At 43.9% G+C, this 24,621-nt stretch overlaps 1 protein-coding gene across 1 annotated transcript in view; it reads left to right on the top strand.

The window, feature by feature from the left end:
• The first annotated feature begins 641 nt into the window (after positions 1 to 641).
• LOC133918729 (putative callose synthase 8) overlaps positions 642 to 24,621 on the top strand; it is a 32,074-nt gene continuing 8,094 nt past the window's right edge. Inside the window, exons 1-26 of the mRNA XM_062362751.1 lie at positions 642 to 1,189; positions 6,906 to 7,006; positions 7,219 to 7,289; positions 7,411 to 7,492; positions 7,571 to 7,678; positions 12,304 to 12,420; positions 12,524 to 12,616; positions 12,688 to 12,779; positions 12,900 to 13,026; positions 14,480 to 14,617; positions 14,706 to 14,782; positions 14,851 to 14,935; positions 18,310 to 18,489; positions 18,900 to 19,025; positions 19,129 to 19,246; positions 19,392 to 19,720; positions 19,947 to 19,999; positions 20,080 to 20,140; positions 20,313 to 20,394; positions 20,513 to 20,562; positions 20,652 to 20,738; positions 20,821 to 20,955; positions 21,064 to 21,161; positions 21,228 to 21,312; positions 21,789 to 21,949; positions 22,064 to 22,187. Of these exons, the coding sequence (XP_062218735.1) occupies positions 934 to 1,189; positions 6,906 to 7,006; positions 7,219 to 7,289; positions 7,411 to 7,492; positions 7,571 to 7,678; positions 12,304 to 12,420; positions 12,524 to 12,616; positions 12,688 to 12,779; positions 12,900 to 13,026; positions 14,480 to 14,617; positions 14,706 to 14,782; positions 14,851 to 14,935; positions 18,310 to 18,489; positions 18,900 to 19,025; positions 19,129 to 19,246; positions 19,392 to 19,720; positions 19,947 to 19,999; positions 20,080 to 20,140; positions 20,313 to 20,394; positions 20,513 to 20,562; positions 20,652 to 20,738; positions 20,821 to 20,955; positions 21,064 to 21,161; positions 21,228 to 21,312; positions 21,789 to 21,949; positions 22,064 to 22,187 (3,036 nt within the window). The 5' untranslated portion in view covers positions 642 to 933. The remainder of the gene's footprint in view (positions 1,190 to 6,905; positions 7,007 to 7,218; positions 7,290 to 7,410; positions 7,493 to 7,570; positions 7,679 to 12,303; positions 12,421 to 12,523; positions 12,617 to 12,687; positions 12,780 to 12,899; positions 13,027 to 14,479; positions 14,618 to 14,705; positions 14,783 to 14,850; positions 14,936 to 18,309; positions 18,490 to 18,899; positions 19,026 to 19,128; positions 19,247 to 19,391; positions 19,721 to 19,946; positions 20,000 to 20,079; positions 20,141 to 20,312; positions 20,395 to 20,512; positions 20,563 to 20,651; positions 20,739 to 20,820; positions 20,956 to 21,063; positions 21,162 to 21,227; positions 21,313 to 21,788; positions 21,950 to 22,063; positions 22,188 to 24,621) is intronic.

A 24,621-nucleotide genomic window follows, 5' to 3' on the forward strand; every position in this document is an offset into this window, starting at 1 on the left:
GACGAAGATTAACAGCTCATAAGCACTAGCCCGTTGGCTGCTGTTCGTCAGTTTACCACCTCTATGGAGCGACTAGTCCAACAAACAATACAATTGATAAAAGAAAGCTTAAACTTAAGCATCACCATGCACTGTTTCTCCAAAGTGATCACTTAGTTTACAAAGCGGATCACTGAGCCCAATGCAGCATTGCTTAGTGCTCTCTAAAGCACTCTACCCACCAAAAGACATACACAGTCATCGGTCATGCCTCGTCACACCACCAGCAAGCATAGATAAAGAAAGAAGAAAAGATGGCCATCTAAATAGCCAGTTTAGTAAAGCTCTAACTGAATTTTTAGAACTAGATATTCCTACTTTTAGAAATTTGTAGAGCTAAAACTGTATACACTGATAGTGTTTAGATAAGATATCTTATAAATTAAAAATATGAACTTAAACTATTTTATTGTAGCATACCATATCAACATCTGAAGTGGAACTGAAAATAATAAAAAAAAGCCTAATCTCAATCGTACACTGTAGAGTCTAGAACAGTAAAGCAAAGAAAAGAGGGAAACCCCCACCCCGATCCAAACGTTCAAAAAGCCCCCACTTTTCCCTCCCGCACTCGCCTTGCGTCTCCTCGCCTTCCTCTCCAGTCTCCACCAATCCTCCTCACACCCCGAACGCAAAAGAAGCCGCGCGGATCGAAAAGCAGGCAGCACCCCAGCAGCGATCGCCAAAAAGCAAAAGCCACCTCAATCCGCGCCCGCAGCGGAAAAAGCAGCAAAGCTTAGCGGCGAAGGCGAAAGCGAAAGCGATAAAAGCCGCGGGCGCGCGAGATCGCGATGGCGCAGTTGTGGCCGCCACCACCGCCACCACCTCCTCCTCCTCCTCGGCTCCCTCCTCACCCCGCCACGGGAGCGCGCGCCGTGCCCGCGCGAAGGAGGAATGGAGCTGGAGATCGTGGAGGTGGGCCCGTCGAGCAGGCCGCTGCGGTACGTCCCGCGGCCGCTGCCATGGCGGCAGCCCCCTCCGCCCCCGCCCCCGCCTCCAACGCCGCAGCAGCAGCAGGGGGCCGCGGCAGCGCCGGTGGCGCAGCAGTTTGACAGCGAGAAGCTCCCGCAGACGCTGGTGTCGGAGATCCGCCCCTTCCTGCGCGCCGCCAACCAGGTCGAGGCCGAGAACCCGCGCGTCGCCTACCTATGTAAGTGCGCGAGATCACGCTCTCTGCTTCCTCTAGTGCTTTTTTTTGTTCTCTTGCTTTCATATGGCACCGATGTGCGCCGATGCCGTGTTTGTGGAAATGCCCGGCAAGGAAGCTGCTGCTTGGTGCCAGAAAAAAATTCGAACAGCTATGAGTGTCTGTGATGCTTTGGATGCTTGGGTTGGTATCACGTCGGAATGAGATTATGTGCATATTCTTCTGATTCTGATTCTGTTGGATGTGGTGGTGTTTCAGCCAAGGGACCAGCAAGGAGATTTCCATGTGGTTTTGGTGTCATCGGTTTCCATTTCAGAATATTCTGTCCTGTCATACATCCTCCAACGCTGGAAGATGCATGGTAGTTGGTGACAGAGATGCTATTTCAGTTACGAGTGGTACTTTGGAGATTCCACAAAGGGAAAGAAAGTGGGCGTTTGGCAGTTTGAGAGTACATCATTGTTGTAGACGCATTCATCGGCAAGCATCAGATTTGGATTGGTTAAATCGTTTGTTAGCAGGTTAGTTGGTTTGTTAGATAAACAAAGATTGTATTAGTTAGATACGATTTGGTAGTTAGCTTCTCTTGTTAGGGCCGGCTATAAAACAGCACAGGCATCACCAAAACAGGGCAAGCAAAGAATAAAACAATTCCATCCTAAATCGCTGCTCAGAGCCTCCAATCGGAGGGCGAGTACGCCTCCCCCTTTGCTCATCGATTCATACCACAACATCTAGTATCAGAGACGCGATCTTGCGACCTGTGCCATCACTTGCCGCTCCCTCCACCATATCATGGCAGTCACTAACGCCGATCTCAAGTCCGCGCTCGATAGTCTGCTCGCCGAGATCACTTCAGTGAAGAATGATCTGTCCACCGTCAAGGGCGACCAGAGCCGGCTCGCCGTGGCTGTCAACCACCTGCAGTCCAAACAATTGGAAACGGGTGACCACACGGGCTCCTCGCTGGCGGACATCAACACCAGTGACTCTCACCTTACGATCTCCACGCATCCGGCAGCGCGCATCCACAAGCTCCATTTTCCGGAATACGACTGCAAGGATGACCCCATCACGTGGTTCCACCGTTGCGAGCAATTCTTCCGCTCCCAACAGACGAATGAAGAAGAGAAGGTGTGGATGGCCTCCTACTACATGACGGGCGCGGCTCAGCAATGGTACTACCACCTCGAACGCAATCGAGGGGTACCGACGTGGCCACAATTCGTCGAGTTCGTTAATCGCAGATTCGACCCTGCCATCCGCAGCAACCCATTCGGCGAGCTCACCCATCTTCGCCGCATCGGCTCTGTGGCGAGTACCAGGAGAAATTTCTCAATCTCCTGGCCCGTTGCGATGAAGTGTCCGGGCACCATCAAATCACCATCTTCACGGCCGGTCTGTGGAATCCCATGAAGACGGACGTCGAGCTGCAAAACCCAGAAACATTGGAGGACGCCATGGGCCTGGCCCGAGCCTTTGAGCGTCGCCTGGAGGTCGAGGACGACGGGTGGCTGGGTGGGCATCTCGTACCCGCAGGCTGTGCGGCTCCAGCAGCACGGATGACACATCCAGCGGTGACCGCGCCAGCATCAAAAGGAGCAGGCTCATCCGCAACTCAAGCGCTGGGTCCGCATGTCCCAGCAGCTGCTGCACGCACGGCGCCAACACTAGGACCGGGTACTCGCTTCCATCGTCTCACGCCAGCTGAGATGGGGAACGCCGCCTCAACGGGCTCTGCTTCAATTGCCTGGAAAAGTTCTCCAAGGAGCATATGAAGCATTGCACCATGAAGGGCATTTATTTGTTGGAATTCGATGCACCTCCGGCAATCGACGACGACGCGGGCTCCAATGGTGAGACGAACGTCGCTATTTCCTTGAACGCACTCACCGGCGTATCGACTAGCAGCACCATGCACTTGGAGGTCTTGGTGGGTGCGCAGCGACTACGCGCCTTGGTGGACTCCAGATCAACGCACTCCTTCCTCTCGGCCAGTGTGGTGCAGACTCTCGGCTTGGACACCACACCGCAGCCAGGTTTGAGTGTGGGCATGGCAAACGGAGACCGCATTCCGTGCATGTGCATCTACATGGCCACCACGATCCTCATCGACAAGAAGCAGTTCGTGATCGATTTCTACGTCATACCCCTGGAGGGTGTGGGCATGGTGCTTGGCGTTCAATGGATCCGCACACTAGGCCCGATATTGTGGGACTTTGAGTGGCTCTCCATGTCGTTCTGGCGCGTCAACCATCGCATGCAATGGGCCGACGGGGAGGCCGCCAGTTCTCAGGTGCACGCGCTAATGGCGGAGAAGGTCCTCGCCTTGCTATTGGAGGAGTTCGTGGACGTCTTCACCACACTCCAGGCCTTGCCACCACCTCAGGCCTTTGATCATCACATTCATCTGTTGCCCAGCACAACACTAGTGGCCGTCAGACCATATAGGTATCCGTAATTGCTCAAAGATGAGATCGAGGGCCAGTGCGACGAAATGCTGAAGCAGGGGATCATTCGGCCAACCACGTCGGCCTTCTCTTCCTCGGTGCTACTGGTGCGAAAGAAGGACGGCACGGGGCGTTTCTGTGTCGACTACCGTGCCCTCAACGCCAAGACAGTGAAAGACAAATTCCCAATTCCGGTTGTCGACGAGATGCTTGATGAATTGAAGGGCGCCTGCATCTTCACCAAGCTGGACCTCTGCAGCGGCTATGACCAAGTTCGGATGTATAGCCCGGACATTGACAAGACGACGTTTCGAACACACCACGGCCATTTCGAGTTCATGGTGATGCCGTTCGGCCTCACCAACGCTCCATCAACGTTTCAAGCATTGATGAACGATGTCCTCAAGCCCTTCATCCGTTGATTCGTGCTGGTCTTTTTCGATGACATATTGATTTATAGTCTTTGGGCGGAGCATCTCCAACATGCTCGGACCGTTTTACAACTCATGCGCGACCATCACCTCTTCCTCAAGCAATCCAAATGTATCTTCGGGGTACACTTGGTGGGATACCTCGGCCACATCATATCCAGCCAAGGCGTCACCATGGACCCTGCCGAGGTGGAGGCAGTGCACACATGGCTGAAACCACGGACAGTGAAGGCGGTGCGCGGATTCCTCAGCCTCACGGGCTACTACCGGAAATTCATACGATCTTACGGCGAGTTAGCAGCACCACTAACCCAATTGCTCAAGCGAGAGGCCCTGCTCTGGACGGATGCAGCTGACATGGCCTTCAACAATCTCAAGGCAGCTCTCACATCAGGCCCAGTGCTGCAGCTCCCAAACTTCGACAAGCCATTCGTGGTCGACTGTGACACTTCGGGGACCGGCTTCAGCGCGGTGTTACACAAGGCAGTGGTCTGATTGACTTCTTCAGTCGGGCCATTGCTCCTCATCACGCGAAGCTGGCGGCATACGAACGAGAGTTGATCGGATTGGTCAAGGCAGTGAGACATTGGAGGCCTTATCTGTGGACGCACCAATTTGTGGTTCAAACGGACCACTACAGCCTCAAGTACCTGTTAGACCAGCGCATCTCCACTATCCCTCAACACACATGGGTTAGCAAGCTATTTGGGTACAACTTCACAGTGGAGTTCCGTCCGGGTTACCAAAACGCAGCTGTAGATGCTCTCTCTCGCCGCGAGGAAGATCAGTGCGTGGCCTGCACGCTGTCCACACCGGACTTTGAGTTGTACGCTGAGTTCAAGCAGGAGGCTGAACACTTGCTGGGACTTCTGGCGAAACGCGCTGAAATCCAAGAGGGCAAGGCTGCAGAGAAGTGGACAATGGTCGATGGCCTAGTGCTCTATGACGGACACATCTTTGTGCTAGAATCGTCGGCGCTCTGGCCTCAGCTCTTGGCAACGGTTCACGGCATGGGACATGAGGGTGTGCAGAAAACGTTGCATCGCTTGCACATGTCCTTCTACACACCGCGCGCCACTCGACTAGTCCGCGACTACATCAAATGTTGCTCCACCTGCCAGCGAAACAAAACAGAACATCTGCACCCGGCCGGCCTTCTTCAGCCTGGACGTACCCCAGGTGGTGTGGGAAGACATTGCGATGGATTTCTCGAAGGCTTCCCTAAGGTCAGCGGCAAATCAGTTGTCTTGATGGTCGTCGACCGTTTCTCCAAGTATGTCCACTTCATCGCACTGGGGCATCTCTACATCGCCATGACAATCGCCCAAGCTTTCTTCGACCAGATCGTGCGCCTACACGGATTTCCTTGCTCCATCGTCAGCGATCGGGACCCTATCTTCACCAGCACATTCTGGTCTGAGTTGTTCCGATTGGCCGGCATGCAGCTCGGCCTCAGCTCGGCTTTTCACCCCCAAACGGACGGCCAATCGGAAGTGGCCAATCGAGTGCTTGGCGTTTACCTGCGCTGCCTGGCCGGTGATCGACCCCGGAGCTGGCTGCGGTGGTTACCATGGGCTAAGTTTTGCTTCAACTCATCTTATCAAACCGCGCTCAAGGCCACGCCATTTCAAGTAGTCTATGGCAGGGAACCTTCGACGTTAATTCCCTACCAACCAGGAGGCACTCGTGTGGCAGCATTGGACAAGCAATTGAAGGAACGTGACCTGTTCCTAGCAGATGTCCGAGAGTGTCTCCTACAGGCACAAGACCACATGAAGCTGGACTATGATGCGCACCATCGTGACATTGAGTTTGCGGTGGGTGACTGGGTATGGCTGCGTCTCCATCAGCGCTCGGCTGCCACCATCAAACCAGCATCCACGGCGAAATTAGCCCCTCGTTTCTATGGACCGTTTAGGGTGGAAGAACGTATCGGCACCGTGGCGTACAGGCTCCGACTCCCTTCCTCAGCAAAGATTCACAACGTGTTCCATGTCATGTTTCTTAAATGGCATCACGGGACGCCTCCAACAACTGAAGTTTCATTGCCACCCATCGTTCATGGGCACGCAGTTCCAGCACCAGAGGCAGTGGTTCGCGCACAGCTGAATCGGGGCGTCTGGGAACTGCTTGTCCGCTGGGTGGGTCGCAATGTGATGGACACTACATGGGAGCGCTTTATCCCGACTTCCAGTTTGAGGACGAGCTGTTTCGCCAGGAGGGAGGAAGTGTTGTAGACGCATTCATCGGCAAGGCTTACAAGCGTCGGACGACATCAGATTAGGATTGGTTAAATCGTTTGTTAGCAGGTTAGTTGGTTTGTTAGATAAAGACAAAGATTGTATTAGTTAGATAAGATTTGGTAGTTATCTTCTCTTGTTAGGGCCATCTATAAAACAGCACAGGCATCGCCAATATAGGGCAAGCAAAGAATAAAACAATTCCATCCTAAATCGCTGCTCAGAGCCTCCAATCGGAGGGCGAGTACGCCTCCCCCTTTGCTCATTAATTCATACCACAACAATCATCGTCCAGAATATTCTGGAATTCCCTTCTTGTGGGGAAGAACTTGGGTTTCAGCTGCTTATATTCAGAAGGCTGGATATTCTCTGCAAAGAATCATGTCAATTATCTACTGTCGATGACTCAACCAAAGTTTCTCCTGCAGAGAACATTCTTCTGTTGTCTCTATTCCATGTAATTTCCCTTGCTTAGCGGAGCAGTTTGTTGGAAGCCTTGAGAGTAGAGTTTCTTAGATCACCATGCAACTCAAAAGCTTTGGCTAGAAAACTTACCTCATAGTACTATGAATCCTTAAAAAAGGTTCTCTTTTGCCAGGTCGGTTTCATGCTTTTGAAAAGGCTCATAAGATGGATCCACGTTCAACAGGAAGGGGTGTTCGGCAATTTAAAACTGCACTTCTTCAGAGACTTGAACAGGTGCATACCCTATGGGGATGAATTGCTTATAATGTTATTACATTCTGTTCGGTTTTGGATGATGAAAACTGAAAACGTCTCGGATGTAAATATCATCTTCGAAAACTTGTCTAGGCACATTTTTTGTGCACTCAGAATCTCAGATATATGTCATTAGTCAATACCTTAGTTGATGAAGGATGCCCCTCATATTGGATGTAATTGTAAAACAGGATGAGAGGAGCACCAAATCGAAGATGACGCAAAATGGTGATGCTCGAGAGATGAAATCATTCTACGAGCAGTAAGATTATTTCTCAAATACAAATCAGTACTGTAGAGCACATTCTTACGCAACATTGTCGAATCCCTATCCCTAATACTGAAATGTAATTCTCACTCTATTTTCTTCATTTTTTTAATAGGAAAAAGCAAGCCAATGCACATGAACTCTTGCCTGTCCTAGCAGAAGTGCTGAAGGCTCTTCTCACCGGCACTGGCTTGGAGGTTGTGAGATTTTTGACAAAATGAGATTTATAATCTATGACGTTATCCTCTATATTTAACATTTTCATAAAACTGCAGAGCCTTGCTGCTACTGAAGATTTTGCTGACATGTCAGACTTATTCCGATATAATATTCTTCCACTCCATCCTAGATCAAGTCAAAAACCAATTATGCTTCTCCCAGAGGTTTGCCACTTTTTTCAACTCAATCTCAAATGTATTTTTTTATGATCTGCAGTCCTCTATATGCTTTCTTTGGTCGTCTTTTTGTTTTTGTGGCTTGTCTGTTTTCAGTTTTTCCGTGGGTGATTCAGTGTTGTATTTTTGATTCTTTTCTCCTATAAATGAAATGACACGTAACTCTATTGTGTTTGAGAAATTTTTTTAAGTAAAGTATATTCTAATAATTTGGCCATCTTCACTTTTTGCTTGACATAATAGCGCTGGATCCTTCTTCACACGGGGGAGGACCTGTACTGGCAATAACAGTAGCAACAGGCTAATGTTCTAAAGAAAGTATTTCTCGTCTAAAAATAAATAACCCCTCACCCCGCACCCACCCCAGCCCCCCAAATAAGGTTTTCTTTAATTCTAACATCTCATGTTATACTTGTAAAAAAAGAGTAAACCCTCCTTTTAAATGAATTCCCTTTAATTTGTTAGATAGTGAGATTGCATACTGTGTAGCAAGCAATAGCTTGCATAAAGTTATTCATGGTTAGAAATATCAACTTGTATTCAATAATAACCCATGGAGGTAATATATAGAGTACATGAGGAGTATATGATAAGTACTCTAGTAACCTAACCTATATGTAATGGATAAGAACTCTATATTCCTAACACCCCCCTCAAGTGCAAGGCATATGTGTGAGGAACCGTCTAAATAATATTTTAATTAATCACCAGGAGGATCATTATTCATAATCACAACCTTGATAATTAACCAGAATATCATTCCGGTAGTCCCAGCATGTGTTTTGTGCTCAAGATCGGAACACATGCCTTTCCAACATGTACATCACAATAAAATTTGAGAATGAGCGAGTAATTAACATTATATTACAAGTTCTTAAACATGCAACAAGTTATCACAATTTACAGCAAAAGAGAGTTAGAAGGAGACTAAAACCTGCTCAACTCCCAATCAGCAAAAGAACTAAGCAGCGGAAGACTAAAAGCTATACAACAAAAGGGGGATGGAGCCGTATGCCTTTAGACTCCATCACAAAAGCACGACAACCCAGAGTAGAATGCACTACTCTTGCCCACCACCTGCATCGGTGGGCATAAAGTAGCCAAACACCGTCTCTCCCTCAGCAATAGGAGTACTGAAAGCGCAGGCATGAGTACGAAGGTACTCGCAAGACTTAAACCATATAGAGCACATATACATAGCTCAACTCCAAGGATTATGCATTGATCATTAGCAATGATGAACCACAGGTTAAGTAAAACATAAGCACTAAGCATCCTAGACATATGTGTTAGCGATTGAAATTTTACCAAAACATATGAAAACTACCATGTATCTAACAACTGAACAAGTGTAACTGTAACAACATGTATATCAATAAGTAACAAGTGCCCACAGCACCATCTCCCACATACCGAACCACAAACCATACTCGAAACTCTACGACCGGGTGCAAATGAAACAATAGCATGCTCATGACCGAGAGCGCGGCAATTCGAACTGTTTATACACCCTGCAGGGGATACTCCTGGACCTACACGATACGAGGACCATATGGCTTGTGCCACCCGCTAAAGTGCACACAAGGGGTACCTGTGACAACCTTTCCCAACCAGCCCCAACCGTGTGCGACATGCAACACTCGGCGTGGCGGTACAAACTAGTACTGCTTACAAGCTCGCCCGCTCACACTGTCGTTGTTTAAGCCCCACAAAGCCACAACTGCGAAGGTATTCGGCTCGCCTTACCATTAGATCGACATGTGGTGAGTAAGGTAAGTGCTAAAGCCAACTACCCCGATGATCGGCCTTAAACGATGTAAGTGGTCTACGGTGTACGGTCTTCCTCTACCGGCCTACCCAAGGGAACTCCACATCCGGGCAAGACAAAACACCATCCTAGCACCGCCCATATCTCATCTCATACTCACCACTCATACAACCACCTCAACCTCAACAAGTGTGTATAACCATAAGAAGGTTCTATGCTCGCGAACAACGGAACACGCAGTCGTTCGACTTCTACCGAATGACCTAAGCATGGCTAAGTATATAAGTCGAACTCATACCTAGATGGGTTCTTAAAGCAATTGATAAGTTGCGACAGAGTTTTCTTTGGCAAGGTCAAGATCATGCTAATGGTGGAAATTGTTTAGTTTCTTGGAAACGTGTTTGTCGACCTCTCATGTATGGTGGCCTTCGCATTCAGGACCTTTCGACGCTTGGTTGGGCTCTTCACATGCATTGTCTCTGGCTTCAGAAAGTGGAACCCTTTAGACCTTAGGCTGGTCTGCAACTTCAGATTTATCCAAATTCTAGCGCTTTATTCTCGGTTGCCACGGTGACCTTAATTGGAGATGGCTAACACCTGTTTTTGGCTGGACCATTGGCTTCATGGTATGCCCCTTGGTGAGATTACTCCACATCTTCTTGTTTTAATACCACACAGAATTGTTAAGCAAAGGACTGTGCTGAGGCCCATGTTGGATTCACTTAGGTCTCGGATATCAAAGGCTTTCTCTCGGTCCAAGCTATTTTGGAGTATCTCTAATTCTAGGACTTGTTGGATGGTGTTTTGCTACAGCAATATGTGCGAGATCAACATGTGTGGTGGCTTCTAGTTCTAGAATTTACCCTAGTAAGTTAGCTTGTAATGCCTTCTTCGTAGGCTCTATAAGGTTTTCTCCCTAGAAGCGTCTTTGGAGGTTGTGGGCACCCTGTTGCGGTGCAAAGTTTTCCTTTGGCTCGCTATTCTCAACCGATGTTGGACTGTGGATAGATTAGCCAAGCGTGGCTTCCCCCATCCTACTTCTTGTCCTCTTTGTGATCAGAGTGATGAGACTATTCAACACCTCCTGATCTCTTGTGTGTTCTCTAGGCAAGTTTGGTTCGGTGTTCTCTCTCGGGTCGGTTTGCTAGCTCTTGCTCTTCAACCAGGCTGGTCAGCGTTTGCTAGCTGGTGGTGTTTTGCACTGAGGCAGGTCGATAAGCATCAAAGGAAGGGTCTAAATTCCCTAATCATTCTTGTGGCTTGGGAAATTTGAACGCTACGAAATGACTGTATATTCAATGGGGCATCTCCGACTATTGCTTTGGTAGAACAAGCTGTGGCTGTGCAAGGGCCGCTTTGGTGCGCTGCCAGTGCTAAGGAGCTCCAAGTTGTCTTGGTTGGTTCTTAAGTTGTGTTGGGTGTGTTTTTTTTTTTGCCTCTTTTTTGAGCCCTTTTCTTTGTGTTTGTTCTTGTTCTTTGTTTTTTATTTTGTCCCTGTTCTCAGGGTGTTGTTTGTTTCTTTTTGTGTGTGTGTTTTATGTGTTGTACTTGATCTTTTTCTTTTACTGATGAAATGACACGTAGCTCTCCTGCACGTTCGAGAAAAAATAATGTCGTAGAGTGGAGTCTTGTAATCCTGTCGAATCAATGCAGAAGAAGTACATAGCGAAGCACAAGAGTAGAGTCATGATGATGACAACAAAGAATGCCCTTGATCAAGAATCACAACAAAGCGACGATGAGTAGCAAGACAACAAACAAAATTGTAACTAGAGCTACAGAAATATTAGATGACACAAAAACGCTCTAGATCAAGAATTGTGAACAAAGCAATGACGAGTAGTAAGACAACAAAAGATCTACACTACAAAAAGATCTAGATGATTAAGTTGCATCAATAACGACAGGAAAGAAGTTGACTAATGGATGAAGGACTATGTGGACTCCCACAACATAGACTAACTCAAATAGAGATTGAAACTTGGATGGACGCAGTGGAAAAGCAAATACTAAAGCTAGGCACAAAAGAAGCTAGCGGCATAGCACCAAAACACAGCCTAATACAACAGCACCACCACATAGCAAAGCAAAAAAAAAAAAAAAAAAAAAACCAGCAGCATATCAGATCGCAACAAAATCCATATAGCAACCAACAGAGCATGATGCGACAAGTGATGACATAGAGCTCCCGGCAACGACGCGAAGATCCGTGCCAAAGTAAGACCACAAGATTCAAAGAAGCTTGAAGACCAGCGGGAAGAGAGAACCCTCCGATGGATCCAAACGGGAGCAACAACAGCAAATCCATTGAAAAAACAGAGCATAGTAGCATTGTGCCATGTCGAGCAGTTACTAGGAGGATGAATAGTGACAAGCAAACAGTAACATGGTTGATAAACAATACCGGGCTGAACAGTGTAGACCCGATCGGAGAACAATGCTGATCCAACCGCGCCAGGCTGGACGGACAGTACCCATGCGGATGAACAATGCATGTGACCAGTACCGTAGAGTACTGTAGATCAGGTAGGAGGAAAACGCAGGACCAAGCGAGACGATGAACAATACCAGGTGAATGAACAATATTGCGGACTATTGTAGAACTGATGGGGGGGGGGGGGGAGAGGTAGCCAGCTGACCAAAGAGAGAAAGTCGGCAGAGGCGATGGGTGGCTGAAACCCTTGCTGTAATACCATATTAGGAGTAGCAATTTGTATTCAATAGTAGCTCATGGGGCAATATATAGAGTACATGAGAAGTACAGGATAAAGATTCTAGTAACCTAACCTATAAGTAATGGATAAAGGCTATATATTCCTAACACTCATGACATTCTCGTGTACAGATCAAAGTTGCAGTTGCTGCGGTGTTTAATGTTCGCAGTCTTCCATCAGCTAACATCAAGGACGAAAAAGCTCATAGAGATATTCTTCGATGGCTGCAAAGTTGGTTTGGATTTCAGGTAGATTAGTTATTTAGCTTCATGCGTAATGCTCTGATTAGTATGGATGATATTTTCTGTTATACCACAGCTAGATAATTTGGCTTGCTTTTTTTTTTATTAGAAAGGAAATGTTGCCAACCAAAGGGAGCATCTAATTCTTTTGCTTGCAAATGTGCATGCTCGATTTAATCCCAAGCCATCCTCTGCTCCAATGGTACCCATACGTGAGTTGTTTTCTTTATCTATCTTCAATGAGAATGTCAATTTCATATATCTCCCCTTTAGCTTGATGACAGAGCAGTAGATGAATTATTGGCAAAAACATTTGAGAACTATCTGACCTGGTGCAAATTTTTGGGGCGAAAAAGCAACATATGGTAACATTATGCAATGCTTCAATTTCTTAGACTTGGCTACAAATAATTTTAAAACATTTTGAGTTAGTTTTGATAAGTACTGTCTTTCTTGCACTGCAACTCTTTTTGTTGCACCTTCAGGTTGCCCTCTGTGAAGCAGGAAATTCAGCAACATAAACTTCTATACATAGCTCTTTATCTTCTTATATGGGGAGAAGCATCAAATTTACGACTGATGCCAGAATGCTTATGCTACATTTTTCATCATGTAAGTTGAATCTGATGCCTTTGATATTTTCATCATGCTTCTGCTGTGTTAATGATTTAAACCATTTATGTTGCTCTATATATCTTGAGATCATTTCGGGAATTCGTTATTTTATTTTAGTTCTTTTTTGGTCATATAAATTTGCATTGCCGAGTACTAAAAGGCATCGTGTAAATGCTTGTGCCAGAATAATCTATTTATACAGAATTACTTTTATGACCAGTATCCTTTGACATTAATAGTTGACTGGGAATGGCATCAGTAGAAACTCTTTTTGTTAAGAAGCAACCCCTTGATACTTCATGAAAGCAGTTTGCTGTTAGGTCTACATAAATTGTCAATTCTTTCACCAAATCCTTACTATCGTTAAACTATTTAAACTGTTATAAAGCCTTGGCAATACAATATAGGAAGGTACAGTTACAACTCATCTGGATGATATGTGAAGTTGTAACGTGTGCTTGCTCTGTTTTCAGCATTGCAATACAATCGATATTTCAGGTGCATTTCCTCTTTTTTCTTTTGCCCTTTCTTTAAATAAATGAGATGGGAGGTTCTTTAGTATTATAATTCATTCTGAAACAACAACAGACATTCAAGTTGTCCACAATTTTCATTTATTCATAAATTGCCCAAAGCTAGCAGCTTTAGTTAGCAGGGAACAAAAAGATTCTGAAGTGATGTGACATAATGGCTAAACCAAGACAAAAGAATAGGAGATATCGGAAGGAATTAGTTGAAATATGTATATAGTCACGGAAGAGAAAACTGCCACAGTCAGCCACAAACTGTCAGTTTATAGATTACCATTAATCTCGCAAGTTGAATTGCATCACGTTATTCTTCCGACCCATAATAATTTTGGAATTAATTTTGTTGAGTGAAACTATTAGATAACTAGGTTTCCCTGGCTTCCAGGCTCTGACCAAACTTTAGATTAATTTCTACTTGCCGATTACACCATAAGACTCTGTTTATATAGAGACCCAATCTAAACCTATACCGAATCCAACTCTAAACCTATTCCGAATCCAACTCTAAACCTACTCTGAATTATATCGACTTACAGGTAGAATAGGACTCTAATAGTCCTGAAATCAATTATCCCAAATCCTACAAGGAAACTAATTACGCCGAAACCTAATAGGAAACTAATTCTTTTCTTCCCTTAATGCTTTTCTGCGCCTTTGGTAGGTGATCCCAAATCTAGAATCCCTATCATTTTGCAGTAAAATCTGAATGTTCGATAAAACTTTTGCCTTTCTAGGTGAGGTTCTGGAAACAGGAAGTTGTTATTTATATACGTTTAACTAGTTTAGGCAGCAAATTTACCTGAAAGTAATCTTAGCTTCCAAATAGCTTATCTGGATACTGCATTTTTTTTCTTTGCTAAAGACTTAGTTCCTAAGTGGAACTCACTTTGAGCAAATGATAATGACACTTCTTGTTTCAGATGTCATATGAGCTATATGGAGTGCTCTCTGGAGCTGTAAGCTTAATTACTGGGGAAAAAGTCCGACCTGCATATGGAGGAGATGATGAATCATTTCTTAACAATGTAGTGAGGCCGATATACATTGTCATACTTGAGGTCCACATCTTTTTCTTTTCAACCCTAAATTCCACAGAACTTCAAAGTTTGTAGTTTGCAAATGATTGCCTTTCCTTTTCTAATGAAGGAGGCTCAAAAGAACAAAAATGGAGCATCTGATCACTCAACATGGAGAAACTATGATGATATCAATGAATTCTTTTGGTTAGACACTATGCTTTCTTGCTGTATAGTTTTTGCTACAATGATGTACTAAATATTTTACCATGCAGGTCTGCTGATTGCTTTAAGCTTGGTTGGCCCATGCGCCTTAACAATGATTTCTTTTTCACGTCGAGTGCAACTAAGAACTCTCAGGTTTCCTTTGACAAACAATTGCCTTATTTGTGCCCTCATGCATGTTCTTGCTCTCTATTTTACTTTTTTTTTATTGACAGCTTAAATCTTCTACTTCTTTCTCCAAGCATTACTTCATTTGTGCAAATTGTGCATAAATGTTCTGGTCAAAATAGAAGCCAGCTTTAAATATTTTTCCAAAGCTACCACTGACTGAATAAATGGAATTTAGTGGCATAACAGTAGCATGTTTCTTAAGGCGGTAAGGTGAGGCACAGCGACCCACCCCCTTCCAGCCACCTAGGCACGCGGCGAGGTGACCCCATACACCCATCCTAACCTATAATTACTCCAGATTTTAGTAGCAGTGTAGCATATATACTGATCTTGGTGCTGCCAATGATATGACCTCTCTTCTCTTATCAACAGTTAGCACTTATCAACAAAACGGCACACAACAATTAATACATCAAGACAGAAATTGCATATACAGTGTATGGGATCAATTTCAGCATAATCTATGCATAGACATGTTGGATAGAGACAGAAATTGCATATACAGAACTACAGAGTAACAGATTACAGACACGCATACTTCATACTTGCATAGCCTAGTGCTACAGACATGCGTATTGCCTGAGCACCGAGCATACATGCATACAGAGCACAGAACTACAAATAATCAGCAATTCATTCAGGTGATAACTGAGCAGTGAGCACAGAACTACAGATAATCATAGCCTAGTACTACAGACATGCATATTGCATACAGATTGAGAGTACAGAGCAGAGCACAGAACTACAGCATTAATCAGCATTCAGAACACAACAGAAGACAGAGTACAGATTGAGGGCAGAACGCAGAACACATGCATACAGATTGAGATACCAGAGTACAGAGCTTGTGATAAACTGAGCATACCAGAGCACAGAGCAGACAAGCAGAGGACTTAACTCCTGAGGAGGACCTGAGAAGACAACCAGAGCCGCCGAGCATGGCAGGGAGGGGACCGCCGGGCGCCGCCGGGCCGAGCATGAAGGGATGGGGCCGCCGGGCGCCGCTGGGCCGAGCAGGGAGGGAGGGGAGCACCGAGCAGAGCAGGGAGGATGGGATCCTGCCGGGCGCAGCAGGGGCCAAGGAGGGACGGCAACACGCTGGGCGCTGCCGAGCAGAGCAGGGAGAGAGGGGAGTCAGGGGATCCCACCGGGCGCCGCCGAGCAAAGCAGACCAAGGAGCGGAGCAGATCACGTGCCGCCGCCGCCCTCTCTGTTTCCCTCCTTCCCTCTATTTCCTACTTAGTCCTTTCCTCTATTTCCCTCCTTAGTCCTTTCCTCTATTTCCTTCCCTAGTCCCTAATCCGTGCGCTCGCCTGTCTTCCCGCTCGCTGCTCGCTTGGTTGAATGGAGTCTGCCTCAGGCCGCTTGGCGCCAAACCGTCGCCAAATCGCGCCTAGGCGACAACTTAAAAAGCTTGAGTTACAGTAGTTACTTTTGGTAGGATCAATTCAGTTACTGCATGATTGGTTTTGCACCACTATCTACTTTATAACATCTTCTTGCACTTCTCTCCATTCACTAGGCTTCAAGCTCAATTATAACACCCTAGCCCAACACTGAGCCTTGAATGCTACAGCTATCCATGTTCACTCCAAACTGAAACTACCATTACAGAGTTTCAGCAACACTTCAGTTAGTTATACTAGCACTTAGAGACATCATCTCTCCATGAACGCTTGGGGCCTCTCGCTCGAGAAAGCCTGGAATCATGCGGTTGGGAGCATGCTGTGTACCACAAATTGCTAGCAGCAATGCTATCAAGATTAACAACCGTATTAGTTCATCCATGATCATAAGAAAGGTAACCAACCATATTCCACACAGGGTACTAACTGAAGTTCCCAAAGGAGAAATGTATTGAGTTGCATTTTGACGTATTTGAGTGGTCAGAGTTTTAAAAGTTCGTTTGCACGTATTCTAACACGGCATCTATTTTGGCCAGAGGCAGTAGAATCTGTCAAGATGAATTGAGAAATGTACTGAGTAGCATTGAAGGTACTTCATGTACTGACAAGGAGCAATTGTAAAAAGAGTCATAGTGAGAACTGAGCAATAGCTCGGTTGATAGAGCCTCCAGTTGAGAGGCCGCCCACCAGGGCTCGAACCCGGGTGCTTGTAGTACCCAAACTTGGCTTTGTACCATATCTACTTAGTTTCTCATATCGAATTACAGTTTCATATCGGTGCAGAATAAATTCCATTCTTATCCGTGGCCAGCTTTGAGCTGTTGCACTTACATTTCATAGCATGTTATGGGCTGAACCCAGCTGTAAGCCTGTAACCCAGCTGGTGCAGCCACATCCATCTCTCAAGTCCCAGCCGAAAGTTATATTTATCTCTAAGTTAGGCTTTGTTAAGCTAGCCTTTCCCTTATCTCCAAGTTAGCATTGAGTTTGTTAGCTAATAGATTAGATTGATTAGTTCAAGTTTATTAGGGGCGGCTATAAAACCAGCCGATCATTTCTTTGGGAATAAAGCAAAGTTAAACCCAAATACTCCATACCTCTCACATACTCCCTCTCTCTATGTTCTCTACCGACTACTGAAACCTCCTTTTCTCCGTCTTTCTACGATTCCATCTGCTGCTCCTTTTCTCTGTCTTTCTACTTCGGATTCGGGTGTCTGATTTGGCAAAGAAAATTTGGACACACGAAATACAACTTGGAATCCGACTCGGATTCCAAGTGTCCAATTCGGCAAAAAAATTTAGACACGGGTGTCCAGGTAACACTGGCTACTTCTTAAAATCAATCCACAACTGCAGAAATATAAACACATTTTTCAGTGTAAATCAAGCCTCATGAAAATCCACGGTTGATCGATCATAAGGAAGATTTGCAAATATATAAGCGAATGTAAGCTGAAATTCTTAAAATATTTTTCAGATAAGTGATGCTTAGCTTAGCTGGCTATTCAGCTAAAATCATTAGTGCATAGGTTATTTCTCAGGGCTTATTAAAACATGGTCCATGTTGTGGATGCTCGAGTGAGCCATTTGTGCAGGTGGTCTATATTGTGATTTAAGTTGAGCTGAGTAGAATATAAACCTAAGGGAGCTAAGTAGAAACTTCTGATTAATCCTTTCACATGAAACATGGATTGAAAGCACAAGCTACTTGCTACGTATGTATAGTTTATTTCATGCAGGGATAGGCTGTAGCATGCTTGCATGCTGGGGTATTATCTACAACATGAACCTGATTGAAATTTACAACTCAGATATTTAGCTATAACCATGCATGGATTTTAGACATATTGCGATCAATAATTTCCCTTTGTGGTCGAGTTTTTTCTCTTATATAAAGTCCTTACTATTGTTAGCTTCTCGTACTGTTTAGGTTCTTTGCAGATCAAGATTATCAAGGGTGCCACATGGCTTTGAAAATTGTGCTAGCTGTGTTCCACTAGTGTCTGGAGACATATCTCAGCAAACTGAGCAGCAAAATCCCCAAGTGCTTCATGAGTCCTCACCAGCAGAAAACAATCTTAATTCAGAAGGAACGGAGCAACGACAACAGGTATTTCTTATTTCAACAATGTCCACCCCTAAAAAATATGTAATGATTGAAGCATATAGCCAAGCTTATGTACTTATGTCTGCACAAAGCAATTTTATTCACTGAAATTGAGATCACAAGGCTCAATAGTTATATATTCACCAATACTCTGTGATGCCGGTTGTTTGCACGTCCACTGCATTTATATTAGCATTTTTGTATTCAGCACTCATCTGAACTCTCAAGATTCCAAGAGTCTGAACAACTAGTTTCTCACGTGTTTTGGCATAACTTGCTGTGTTGTAATCTCTATAATGCATGTTTTTTCATGTATATTCATGACTCACAGGAACACTCAGGTTCGAGTACATTTGTTTGAGTTGATTGTTTACTTGTTGCTCTTCATTCCTTTTTTGTGGTATTGCATATAGCAAAGTACAAGTCAGACTTCTCAACAAAGGTGGTTGGGAAAGACAAATTTTGTTGAGGTCCGTTCCTTTTGGCATCTGTTCAGAAGCTTTGATAGGATGTGGACAGTCCTTGTGCTTGGGCTTCAGGTTTAGTTCTTCTAACATTAATGATTGAGTGGATGCATTTGGATTTACTTTCACAATTCTGTCAGACATTTTGACACATTTCCTTATCTTATGTTGTTTTCAGGTTCTGATAATAATGGCATGGCATGGATTAGAAAGCCCTCTTCAGTTACTTGATCCAATAATTTTTGAGGATGTTCTGAGTATTTTCATTACCAATGCAGTACTTCGAGTTATTCAAGGTTGATGTGAATCTTGTATCATGTGAATATACATTATCGATTGTTTATGTTACGACAAATTAATCTTTAATGAACTGAAATACCTACTTTTGTTTAGTTACTTTTTTCTAACTTCATTCCTTGTTGACCTATCTACTACTTGCAGTGATCCTTGACATTGCTTTCTCATGGAGAACCAAGCCAACAATGAGATTCGATCAGATACTGAGATTTACTGTAAAATTTTCTCTTTCGGTGGCATGGGCAATCATTCTTCCTACATTTTATGCCAGTTCTAAAAATTACAAGACTTGTTCAGCTCAACGATATAAAACCTTTCTGGGGATGTTCTGCTTGTCAAATTATATGGTGGCTGTTGCATTGTACCTTGTAAGCAATGTGATCGGGATGGCGTTATTTTTTGTTCCAGCTGTCACCAGCTACATAGAGACATCTACTTGGCGAATCTGCAATATGTTGTCCTGGTGGTGTCAGGTATATTCTTTCCCTGCTCTATATATATTTTTAGGCTTGAAAGTTAATATCACAAATTATATTTTGTCACAAAACTAATTTAAATGTGCCATCGTGGTATTTTATATCCAAATACTTCAGTACATTTAAAGTTCTAAAAGATTCTAACATAGTGACTACCTCTTTGCACTTGACCTGATGGCTTGCATATCTTGTTATTATGCCCTAATGATAATTATTTATGCAGCCACAATCATATGTTGGACGAGGAATGCAAGAAGGACAAGTACCTTTACTGAAGTAAAATATTTGTATATAATTGCTTTACTTTGTTTTTGGCCATTTGGTATGAGCTAAATCATTCTTTCTATACCTCACAGGTACACAGCATTTTGGATGGTTCTCTTGTCAAGTAAATTTTTATTCAGCTACTACTTTGAGGCAAGATTCTCTCACACATGCACCGCACGAGATCATAGTTACAACTAAAGAAGTTCTGTTTGATCTTCTTAGTTTCTTACACACACACACACAAACACACACACACACACACACACACACACACACACACACTGCCTCCTGATCCATTGTTTCTTGACCAAAACATATACAGGTTAAGCCTCTTGTGGGACCTACAAAAGAAATTATGAAGATCAATGTGAACAAATATGAGTGGCATGAATTCTTCCCACAAGGTCCTCCATATGCTATCTTGCTTTTTGTGCTTGTCCTTTTTTATCTTGATATTATATTTGCACTATCAATTTGCTGTCAAACCAAAATAATGATTCCATACATTTGGTTTTGCAACAGTCAAGAGTAATGCTGGTGCTATTCTTGCTGTATGGGCCCCTATAATTCTTGTGAGGACTCTATATACTTAGTTTTTTAATTGTGCATATGCCTCAGGAGCCAGGATTATCTAATTATTTTTTCTTTTAATTCCCAACAGGTCTATTTCATGGACACACAGATATGGTATTCTGTATTTTGTACTATTTTCGGTGGTATGTGTGGTATTATTCATCATCTTGGTGAGGTGAGATGAGGCACAACTGAACATGGGAATTCATTTCAGATCTCTATACCCTACCAGATTCTTACTTCTGATACCCATCTAGATTCGCACAATGGGAATGGTCAGAAGTCGGTTTTGTACCTTACCAGAAGCCTTCAACATGTCTCTTGTTCCTCATTCAATGCCGAAAGAGAAGAAGGGAATGTTGCCTAGTTTCTTGGAGAAGAAAATATTCAAGGTGAAAGATGTTCCTGACATTTTATTTAACTACCTGAAGGCTGAAGGTGCCTTTTCTCCTTATGTGCTTGTTGCTTTTTTTTTTTTCAAACGATACCCTTTTTTTCAGAAATTAGGTAAAGCTGAAATACATGATCCGACGAAGTTTGCTCTGGTTTGGAACCAGATAATAAATAGCTTCCATTCAGAGGACTTAATAAGCAATAGGTACACTTTGATTAGTCTGCTGCAACTTAAGTGTCACCAGATTTGTGAAAGTTTTTGATTTTCCAGAGAGATGGATTTGATGATGATGCCCATGTCACTACAGTATAGTTCTGGTTCTATTCGGTGGCCATTGTTTTTACTTGCCAAAAAGGTATGCTGATCTATTCTACCATACATGACATCTTGTGGCTTGGGTAAAATGTACTCACCATTTTTTTGGGGCACCTTCACACTGTTGAAGTTGACATAATCAATTTGTTTTGATAGATTAATTTTCTTGTTTTGACAGACCTTTGAATAGTAAGTTTTGTCTTCTGCTTTTCACACATTCCTTCAAGTTATACTTTGTTAACAAATGTTTTGTTTATCCAAGACAAATATGATTTTAAGTTGAAATTTTAAATGGATATTTGCTAAATTGAGTTTTTTTTTTTGTTGATTTTGTGCTCAAACCAATATGATTCCAAGCTTGCATGCAGATGATGGTTTGCACTAGATATGTCCCCTATTCCGAAAGAATGACTTGCAGTCTTTGGCCACTTATGCATTCTGGCATATATCATTACTCTGTCTGTCTCTGTCAACAAATCTCTATGCCATCTTATATTTATTTTAATTACATTCTAGTTTTCAGAAGCAGTGGATATGGCAGCAAATTTTACCGGAAAAAGTGCGCAACTCTTTTGGAAAATTAAGAAGGACAATTACATGTTTTGTGCTATCAACGATTTCTACGAATTGACAAAAAATATTTTCATAATTCTCGTTATTGGCGAGCCAGAGAAGAGGTAATCCAATTTACTCCAAGATTATCTCCATCACTAGTTTTTTTTGCTTATGCTTGCAGTTTAGTAGTATATGTTCCTGTGAATATTATTATGATGTCTACAGATTGTGTTCAGGTTGATAGCTGCCATCTTTGATGAAATTGAAAAGAGTATTCAGAACTCGAGTCTGCTGATCAATTTTAGGATGGATCATTTGCCTTCACTACTTAACAAATTTGACCGGTTGGCCGAGCTTTTGGTAATCACTGCACTAGAACTATCCTCGATTTATTTTGGTCTACTTCATTGTTTCGTATTTGAAGAACATGTAACTGGATAACTAAATCGCCTTGCTTAGCAGGCTCTGATCTTTACTTTGTTTATTTCTTGCTTGTCCTAATACATAGCTATTGCCAACTATATATAGCCAGCCAATTAAAGAGTCACAATCCTAATCCAACTCTATCTCCTAGCTGATTCTATCTCTAAACAAATCAAATCCTAAATTACCAAACTTATCTCCTAATTAAAAAGGTAACCTATCTCCTAACTTGATCTCATGCTCTATTGCGCCTATAGCATTTCCCTCCTTGCCATAAAATAGCTCGTCCTTGAGCTACGGTAGTGGCCATGGTTGCAACCCGTGGAAACCCCATGCTGATGAAAGTCTGATGTTCTTGTAAGGTTCATTGTAGTTCTTTAACATGCCCACATTGTGAAGGATGGAGACGATATTATCCTTATTTCTCAGCATAGGCACCGTTGGAGCAGCTAAGGACAACTGAATTGAGAGTGACAATGCTCGAGGCTCTAGGAATATCATGCATATGATGGCATGAGTTGGTAGCACTATGGAAGGCTCCGGGTGTGTGGCCACGAGAGCAGATGGTAGCGCTTCAGCCGTCACTGGTAACGCCGAAGCGACTTGTGCTAATGTGACCATTGGGGCAGGTGGTGGCAGCATGTCCAATGCATTGGAACACAACGCCTCTTGCTTCTTCAGTTTGATCAACAAAGCATCGATGTTGGCGCAGATCTCATACAAGCTGGGGGAGGCTTGTTTTGAAAGCTTGGGTTTTCATGGGATCATAACCTCTGCTGTGTACCATTGATTTGCCCAAAGCATTGTTGTGGATGGAAGTACCAAAACACATGTTGACGTAGTGCTCAAACACATCCCAACTGACCAATCCATGATTACCCTCAAATTGCATGTACCATTGTTCTGCATTGCTAATCATATAATATGAAGCATAACAGACTTTTTCTTCTTCCAATATTTTCTCCCCACGGAAAAATTGTTCACACAAGTTGAGCCAGGGCTGTGGATCTTCTTTACTATCGTAAGTAAGAAAAGAGAGCCTAAGAAAGGGTGGAGCCCCTGTCTTGAGATGAATCATGATGCACATGGTTGATGTGTGCTTTGGGGCTAATAGATGGGGATAATTGGTGATAGCAGCAGAAAACAAGGGCTATGAAAATTGGGTTCTGTAGGGTGGGATTGGTTGGAGGGTTGCCGCATGGGAAAGGGGGGGTGTTGTGAATTGGTTCCAATTTGAGGATCTAGCGGTTGAAAACAGAGCAGCGGTGGCGGTGGTGGCACAAGGACAAGGAGACGACGGTGGGTGCAGGAACAGGGTGTGGAAGCAACAGCGGCGGTGTGGTGCAGCAAGAGGGCAACGATGGCGTTGTGCAGCAGGAGAGCGGTGATGGTGTGGTGCAACAGGAGGGTAACAACGACGTAGTGCAGTAGTGTGGTGGCGGCGTAGTGCAACAGTGTGGTAGCGATGTGAAGGGCGTACGAGGACTGGTGGAGCAGCGGTGTGGAAGACAAGCGAAGGAACAAGACTCATGATACCAAATATTTGAAGAACGGGTAACTGGGATAACTAGATCGCCCTGCCTAGCAGGATCTAATATTTACTTTGTTTATTTCTTACTTGCCCTAATATACATCTATTGCTAACTATATATAGCGGGCAACTAAAGAGTCCCAAACCTAATCCAACTAACTATTAAATTGAATCCAACTCTATCTTCTAACTAATTCTATCTCTAAACAAATCTAATCCTAAATTACCAAACTTATCTCCTAATTAAAAAGGTAACCTATCTCCTAACTTGACCTTATGCTCTATTGCGCCTATTTCGTCACTGTGTCCATGTTATATCCATGGTGATTCTAGACTACTTTGACAATCTACTTGCCCAACTATTTATTTATTTTGGAAGCAGCCTCTACATTAGCTCTCAAGTAGATTCATGCTTGTGAGTTTGGCTTCATTATTTGTTTATTTATGTTTTTCTTCCTATCCTTTTTTTGTTTCCGGGTTTTGGAATTAGTAGGTGTTTTGGTGGGGCTCTAATATCGAAGAAGGCATGCCAGGCAACTCAGCATGTCATGCAGAAGCACACGGCAGCCAAAGACAGCCACACCCACTGCTCACCTTGGCCAGCCCAAATTAGTTGAGTTGTTGAGGGACTTGATAAAATAATCCCCCCCCCCCTCTCCCCTCTTCTCCCGGCACCACCAAAACCCAGACCTTAGCAGTATGGTTGTTGCTTACCCTCACACCGGTCACCAGCCAGGACTAAAGCAAAAATGTGCAGCATAAGGTGTATCAAGGATCTGTATTATTAGTTAAGTCCTGGAGTTAAGGAAGTAGATTGCTATGGTTGAATTATGGAGGATG

Source organism: Phragmites australis, chromosome 5 (assembly GCF_958298935.1).
Source record: "Phragmites australis chromosome 5, lpPhrAust1.1, whole genome shotgun sequence".
Classification (NCBI taxonomy): Eukaryota; Viridiplantae; Streptophyta; class Magnoliopsida; order Poales; family Poaceae; genus Phragmites; species Phragmites australis.